Genomic DNA, 8,562 nt, shown 5'->3' with positions numbered 1-8,562 from the left:
ATTAACCTTACCAAATTTTTTATAAGCATGTCCTCAGGCTGAGGTACGGATAGCACTCAAAACATGTTTAACCTCGCCAAATTCTTTATAAGCATGTCATCAGCCTAAAGTACGGATAGCACTCAAAACTTGTTTAACCTCACCAAATTCTTTATAAACATGTCCTCAAGCTAAAGTACGGATAGCACTCAAAACATGTTTAACCTCACCAAATTCTTTATAAGCATGTCCTCAGGCTAAGGTACGGATAGCACTCAAAACATGTTTAACCTCACCTTTATAAGCATGTCCTCAGGCTAAGGTACGGATAGCACTCAAAACATGTTTAACATCGCCAAATTCTTTATAAGCATGTCCTCAGGCTAAGGTACGGATAACACTCAAAAATGTTTAACCTCCCCAAATTCTTTATAAGCATGTCCTCGGGCTAAGATACGGAAAGCACTCAAAACATGTTTAACCTCACCAGATTCTTTATAAGCATGTCCTCAGGCTAAGGTACGGATAGCACTCAAAACATGTTTAACCTCGCCAAATTCGTTATAAGCATGTCCTCAGGCTAAGGTACGGATAACACCCAAAACATGTTTAACCTCGCCAAATTCTTTATAAGCATGTCCTCAGGCTAAAGTACAGATAGCACTCAAAACATGTTTAACCTCATCTTTATAAGCATGTCCTCAGGCTAAGGTACGGATAGCACTCAAAACTTATTTAACCTCACCAAATTCTTTATAAGCATGTCCTCAGCCTAAAGTACGGATAGCACTCAAAACATGTTTAACCTCACCAAATTCTTTATAAGCATGTCCTCAAGGCTAAGGTACAGATATCACTCAAAATGTGATTAACCTTACCAAATTCTTTATAAGCATGTCCTCAGGCTAAGGTACGGATAGCACTCAAAATATGATTAACCTCGCCAAATTCTTTATAAGCATGTCCTCAGGCTAAGGTACGGATAGCACTCAAAACATGTTTAACCTCGCCAAATTCGTTATAAGCATGTCCTCAGGCTAAGGTACGGATAACACCCAAAACATGTTTAACCTCGCCAAATTCTTTATAAGCATGTCCTCAGGCTAAAGTACAGATAGCACTCAAAACATGTTTAACCTCATCTTTATAAGCATGTCCTCAGGCTAAGGTACGGATAGCACTCAAAACTTATTTAACCTCACCAAATTCTTTATAAGCATGTCCTCAGCCTAAAGTACGGATAGCACTCAAAACATGTTTAACCTCACCAAATTCTTTATAAGCATGTCCTCAAGGCTAAGGTACAGATATCACTCAAAATGTGATTAACCTTACCAAATTCTTTATAAGCATGTCCTCAGGCTAAGGTACGGATAGCACTCAAAATATGATTAACCTTACCAAATTTTTTATAAGCATGTCCTCAGGCTGAGGTACGGATAGCACTCAAAACATGTTTAACCTCGCCAAATTCTTTATAAGCATGTCATCAGCCTAAAGTACGGATAGCACTCAAAACTTGTTTAACCTCACCAAATTCTTTATAAACATGTCCTCAAGCTAAAGTACGGATAGCACTCAAAACATGTTTAACCTCACCAAATTCTTTATAAGCATGTCCTCAGGCTAAGGTACGGATAGCACTCAAAACATGTTTAACCTCACCTTTATAAGCATGTCCTCAGGCTAAGGTACGGATAGCACTCAAAACATGTTTAACATCGCCAAATTCTTTATAAGCATGTCCTCAGGCTAAGGTACGGATAACACTCAAAAATGTTTAACCTCCCTAAATTCTTTATAAGCATGTCCTCGGGCTAAGATACGGAAAGCACTCAAAACATGTTTAACCTCACCAGATTCTTTATAAGCATGTCCTCAGGCTAAGGTACGGATAGCACTCAAAACATGTTTAACCTCACCTTTATAAGCATGTCCTCAGGCTAAGGTACGGATAGCACTCAAAACATGTTTAACCTCGCCAAATTCGTTATAAGCATGTCCTCAGGCTAAGGTACGGATAACACCCAAAACATGTTTAACCTCGCCAAATTCTTTATAAGCATGTCCTCAGGCTAAAGTACAGATAGCACTCAAAACATGTTTAACCTCATCTTTATAAGCATGTCCTCAGGCTAAGGTACGGATAGCACTCAAAACTTATTTAACCTCACCAAATTCTTTATAAGCATGTCCTCAGCCTAAAGTACGGATAGCACTCAAAACATGTTTAACCTCACCAAATTCTTTATAAGCATGTCCTCAGGCTAAGGTACGGATAGCACTAAAAACATGTTTAACCTCGCCTTTATAAGCATGTCCTCAGGCTAATGTACGGATAGCACTCAAAACATGTTTAACCTCGCCTTTATAAGCATGTCTTCAGGCTAATGTACGGATAGCACTCAAAACATGTTTAACCTCGCCAAATTCTTTATAAGCATGTCCTCAGTTGTCTGGACCATGTAGATCAGCTTTATATTGATTATTGGTTCACGTCTGTCATATTTGTTTTTCTTATAAAGTTGTTTATATTTCTTAATAGAATTGTTTCCTATTTTTCATGTCAAAATCTTTTATATTGGACTATACAGTATAGGTTTATCTCTTTATGAAGTTGAGAGAATGAGGGCACAACATCTTTGAAGGGTTCTGTCAATTCAAAACAAGAATTCGATCACCAAATCTTTGAAGGGATCTGTAAATTCAAAACAAGAACTAGATCACCGAATCTTTGAAGGGATCTGTAAATTCAAAACAAGAACTAGATCACCAAATCTTTGAAGGGAACTATAAATTCCAAAACAAGAACTAGATCACCAAATCTTTGAAGGGATTTGTAAATTCAAAACAAGAACTAGATCACCGAATCTTTGAAGGGATCTGTAAATTCAAAACAAGAACTAGATCACCAAATCTTTGAAGGGATCTGTAAATTCAAAACAAGAACTAGATCACAAAATCTTTGAAGGGATCTGTAAATTTCAAAACAAGAACTAGATCACCAAATCTTTGAACGGATTTGTATATTTCAAAACAAGAACTAGATCAACAAATCTTTGAAGGGATCTGTAAATTCAAAATCAAGAATAAGAACAAAGCAGTATTCACATCATTATTAATATGTATACTTTCGAGTTGATGTGACCATAACTTCATCCTAATCTGTCGTCAAGCTTAATTTAAAACTTGACACAGAGCTGACCGTGGACATATACAGTGGAAAACAATACACCAAACTTTTATTTAAGATTGGCACATAAATCAACAAACTTTCTTTGCAATTATGTATCATGATCATTTTTATGTCAAACTTAATATTTTCATCATACAAATACAATCATTTGGTTAAAACATTGAATCAATTTGGTGTATGCATACAATTCATCATAAAACATCACTTTACTGATACAGCACTCGCATATATAACACCATATTAAAATAACATAGATTAGTCAAACTTAAATTTCTGTGACAACTGATGCTATGATATATTGACATTTCTATTACAGTGAAACCATGTATGAATGATATATTGACATTTGCATTACAGTGAAACCATGTATGAATGATAAATTGACATTTGCATTACAGTGAAACCAAAGTTTTTCTGTTTACAAAAGTAAAGATTCTAATGTTGTAAAGATGTATATTACAGGCTTATGGTTAATTCATTATTTAAATCAGATGTCACTGACTGCATGCAATAAACTTAACAAGTAAAATGTGACTTCATCAGAAAAAACAAATAAAAGTGTATTTAATTCAAATTCTTCCTTGTTGGTTTATTTCTAATTTGCTTTTTAATGGGACAATTTTCGCAGATTAAGCAGATTATGAAAAATTAACAAATCACCTTGGCTATAGATTAAAATACTTATATGTTCCATATGTAATATGTTCCATATGTAAGTTACTTAAAATCTTTGTTTCTCCTATCTTTCTGGTTTAAAAAGTATTAAAAGAGAGGCTTAAGATACCAAAGGAACATTAAAACTTTCAGGTTGAAACTAAACTGACAATGCCATTGGAAAGAAAAATACTTATCATCACTGGTATGAGTCATTTAACATTGAAACAGATAAAACAAAAAATATCATTCTGATCAAATTGAAATCCAGTTGACAAATACAGTCTTTTATTATATCACTGTACAACATCCACTTACATTCTTTTTACTTTACAAAAAATCCCAATATTCCATACTCATGCTATGTTTCTTCCAGATCAGTTGATATTTACTTTTCATACTTACATACACATATGGCACTCATCATATCAAAAACAAATCAGACATCAAATGTACTGTTTTACATTAGGAAAGTGCATGATAAAAAAAATGTCATAACAGCAAGTATGTGTTTTATGCCTTCTTTCATCAGAAATTATTTTAACAGATAACGTTACTGTACAATTCACCTCATCTACCTAAAACATGAGTAAACTGTCTGAAATTGAGTTTCCCTAATAATGCCTCGTGAAGCTAGGTCATCAGGTATTTGCAACAGTAAAACCATGATATACATAGGTCAAAATTCAAACACCATATAAACACCTCTACTCTAATTTACAATAAACAAATCAATTTTAATTTCAGTCATCATTTGGATGAAGATGTTCATACAACTGAACTAAGATATGTTATAAGTACCATTCGTTGTCAACCGCCATAAGAGTCAACTGTTTATGGTTACTTCTTATACCCTTCAGATAGTAATTAGCGTTGACAAAAGATGACTTCAGGTCATAAATAACCTTGACAGAAAGGGCCAAAAATGCAACCATGTGTAATCGTTCATCTGGTGTTAAAATGAAGTATTTTGGAATAGCATCATTTCTATTAAAACACATGATGAGATATATTTATATGATCATGAATTTGTTGAAAAACATTTCAAAATTAATACAAAATGCAAATTTCAATGAAAATATAGCAATCATTATTCAAATCTTAATGATCTTAATTTGTAAGTAAACAATTAATGTATAATTCAATGAACATATTCAATCATTTAATGACATGCACATGCAAGGAAAATCAGTCCTGTTCAGCATTGAAAAGTGGTCACAGTGTTTTATACCACCTGGCTTTATTGATGGGTAGTGAGGTTTGGCCACTTGTCTAGGTGAAAGGGAGTAAAACTCATTGAAGAACTCACATGTCAATATATTCCTGAATCCAAACGGTCATCTTCCCTCGGATAGAGTGAGAATTTTAGAACGGTAATCAGAACCATCAATACAAATAAATTGTGTTAGAACTATATTTGTTTATGCTACATGATGATTGGCTGTTATTATGCCACAATTTTGATTGGCTGTGGTATGACATGATGTTGATTGGTTATTTAAATCAGAGGTATATAAGTATTGTAGATTCATCATCCTTCAAGAGATCACATTTCCCATGCAGTTCTCCTAAACTATCAAGTTAAGCTTTCATAGGCATTCACAAGATTTTGAATCATTCTGCCAATTTTAATTAAAAATTCTGACCTATGTCTTCTGCAGCATAAACTCATATCAATTTATATGTTATTTGATATTAAGTAGAGCAAGCTTATGTTTTGTTATAATATTTCTTATATGTTAATCAATGTATGTAACACAATCTTTAAGCAGAGCTGACAACCTCGTTTAATCACTATTTTTATCAATGTACTGAATCATAAACACAACAAATATTAGTGTTCAGTATTCATGTATCTGTGATCTAAACACACACATGCATAAGGTGAATCTGATACAATGAACTTCCTCTCCTGTAGTTGTCTGTCACATGTAGTCCAAGGGTCTAATGCAGTGACCTCAGTGCCCTGTCGTGTCTATCACATATATATTAATCTCTAACAAAACATTTATATTAATCTCTAACAAAACTGCCTATCAGCTGCGTCTGACTGCTGTAGAATACACTGAGATAAATGAATCGTTTCCTCCAGCTGCTAATTTGACCTGTAAAATAAAATCTTGTCTTTTATTCTAAGAGGATTTAACCTTTCCCTGAACAGTTTGATATCTTTTTTATAATCAATGTGTGGTTAGGGTTGTATAAAATTTTAATTTCATTCAATACCATATACAGTCGACTCTCGTTATCTCGAAGTCAGCCGGACCGGAGAAATATTTCGAGATACACATAGTTCGACTCAAACGAAAACCGGAAGTTTGACTGAACAAGGGACACAACTCTTGCTTAGCATGGTAAAGCTAAAATAAATCCGGGAAGGGGATCGATATTCTAGTATCAAATCGATGTATTTGTGTCATGGTCTTTCGTTATTATAATAACATTGTTTTACTTATTCAATTGTTTCAGTTACAATTGTTTCCTATGGCTTTTATCCGAGAGAGTAATTTCCAATCGATAGTTCCGTTATTCAGGTCGTTTAAAGTTGACAAAATTGTTTATTCTCGGATACAAAAGACTTTAGAAAATTTATAGATTCCTCTTCATTTTGTATTCTTTCTTTTAATAAAAGAAAATACAACAAGATAAAGACACCGATTGAGTAGTTTTTAGGTGATCATCAACGGAAGTCATAATCCTTACTTTATACACACCCAAGCTCATTAGTGTAAATCACAATTAATTGTTTTGTAAACATTTTAAATACTTTTTCATGAACATTAACAATGTATCACTAATTATTTATAAAAATTATATAAAAGATAATCTTAGGTAAACGCTCGTGGAAATAGCATGTCATAAATGAATACAGTGGTCAGTGACCGGAAATTTAATTACACGTGTATTGTCAGATTAACTCTTCAATCAATTTAAATGCCGGAAGGTCATGTTTTGACATAATGTGTATTAGTTCGAGATAAATAATGAATTTTGAATGCTTTTGTTAACCTTGGGATCGTGAATTTAGTTCGACTCAACCGAAATTTCGACACATCCAATTTCGACTCATCAGGAGTCGAATTACATACATTTATATGGAACAAAGTTCGGGACCACGTGAAAACTTCGACTCATCCGAAATTTCGAGTCAAGCGAGTTCGAGACAACGAGAGTTAACTGTAGCAGGTTATTTTCACAGGGTGCAAATTTTTGCTTATTTTCGCACACAGAAGAAAAAAACCACCAAAATAAATTCCCCCAGTTTAACAGTGCACATGATAAGGATTTATATCCCCCAAAATATTTTGTATACTTTATTCAATGAAAATCGCGAAATTTTACACCTGCGAAATTAACCCACTAGATGGTTTGACAAATATTTTTTTCAAGTATTTGGTACAGCTAAAATTATTTGATGAACTTAACAATTAAATATTTCTTAGGACATGTCTTACAGAAAAAGCAATATAAAGTAGACTTATTCAATATCTATTCAATGTGTTCATTTCATAACTATAAATAGAACTCCTTCTTTAAATTCACATTTAGGAGATAACTGTATTGTATTCAAGCTCTGATGGCATCAATTGGTGATTTGATGGTCTCAAATTAAGTTAACTGGTGATGCGTTAGCGTTATTCATTTTATAAAATTCCTGAATCACGGAGACAGCCATGACAGCTCAATGATAATGTGCTTGGTTCTAATGTAAATATACTCACTTATAGGGATGACAAATGATTGAGCATCATTTCTGAATTTTGATGTAAGGTAAGAGAGCTCCATGGTGACATAACCATGGTAACTAAAGTAACTATGCCTACTCGCCTTATAAGGATGGAAAGCTAGACAATTAATTGATCCTATTCTCTGTACTAGAAATCCTTCATGGTATTTAATGGTACTAAGTCTACTCGCCTTATAAGGATGGAAAGCTAGACAATTAATTGATCCTATTCAGTGGCGGATCCAGAACTTATCCTAAGGGGGGCAGTGCTCCAGTCCTGCTTCAATGATTCCCTATATAATCAACCAATTTTCTCCTACGAAAGAGGGGGCCAGGCCCCCCTGGATCAGCCTATGCTATTCTCTGTCCTAGAAATCCTTCATGATATTTAATGGTACTTAATCTACTCACCTTATAAGGATGGAAAGCTAGACAATTAATTGATCCTATTCTCTGTCCTAGAAATCCTTCACAATATTTAATGGTACTAAATCTACTCACCTTATAAGGATGGAAAGCTAGACAATTAATTGATCCTATTCTCTGTCCTAGAAATCCTTCATGATATTTAATAGTACTAAATCTACTCACCTTATAAGGATGGAAAGCTAGACAATTAATTGATCCTATTCTCTGTCCTAGAAATCCTTCATGATATTTAATGGTACTTAATCTACTCACCTTATAAGGATGGAAAGCTAGACAATAAATTGATCCTATTCTCTGTCCTAGAAATCCTTCACGATATTTAATGGTACTTAATCTACTAACCTTATAAGGATGGAAAGCTAGACAATTAATTGATCCTATTCTCTGTCCTAGAAATCCTTCACGATATTTAATGGTACTTAATCTACTCACCTTATAAGGATGGAAAGCTAGACAATTAATTGATCCTATTCTCTGTCCTAGAAATCCTTCATGATATTTAATGGTATTAAATCTACTCACCTTATAAGGATGGAAAGCTAGACAATTAATTGATCCTATTCTCTGTCCTAGAAAT

At 33.8% G+C, this 8,562-nt stretch overlaps 1 protein-coding gene across 4 annotated transcripts in view; it reads right to left on the bottom strand.

The window, feature by feature from the left end:
• Positions 1–3,263: 3,263 nt before the first annotated feature.
• LOC134725764 (regulatory-associated protein of mTOR-like) overlaps positions 3,264–8,562 on the bottom strand; it is a 52,002-nt gene continuing 46,703 nt past the window's right edge. For all 4 annotated transcript variants that reach the window (XM_063589892.1, XM_063589896.1, XM_063589893.1 and 1 more), the window contains one exon: positions 3,264–5,934. In XM_063589892.1, coding sequence (XP_063445962.1) covers positions 5,866–5,934 — 69 coding nt within the window. In that variant the 3' untranslated portion in view covers positions 3,264–5,865. The remainder of the gene's footprint in view (positions 5,935–8,562) is intronic.

Source organism: Mytilus trossulus, chromosome 7 (assembly GCF_036588685.1).
Source record: "Mytilus trossulus isolate FHL-02 chromosome 7, PNRI_Mtr1.1.1.hap1, whole genome shotgun sequence".
In the NCBI taxonomy this organism is placed as follows: domain Eukaryota; kingdom Metazoa; phylum Mollusca; class Bivalvia; order Mytilida; family Mytilidae; genus Mytilus; species Mytilus trossulus.
The sequence above is the reverse complement of the archived record's forward strand: the minus strand, read 5'-3'. Positions and strand labels throughout refer to the sequence as shown.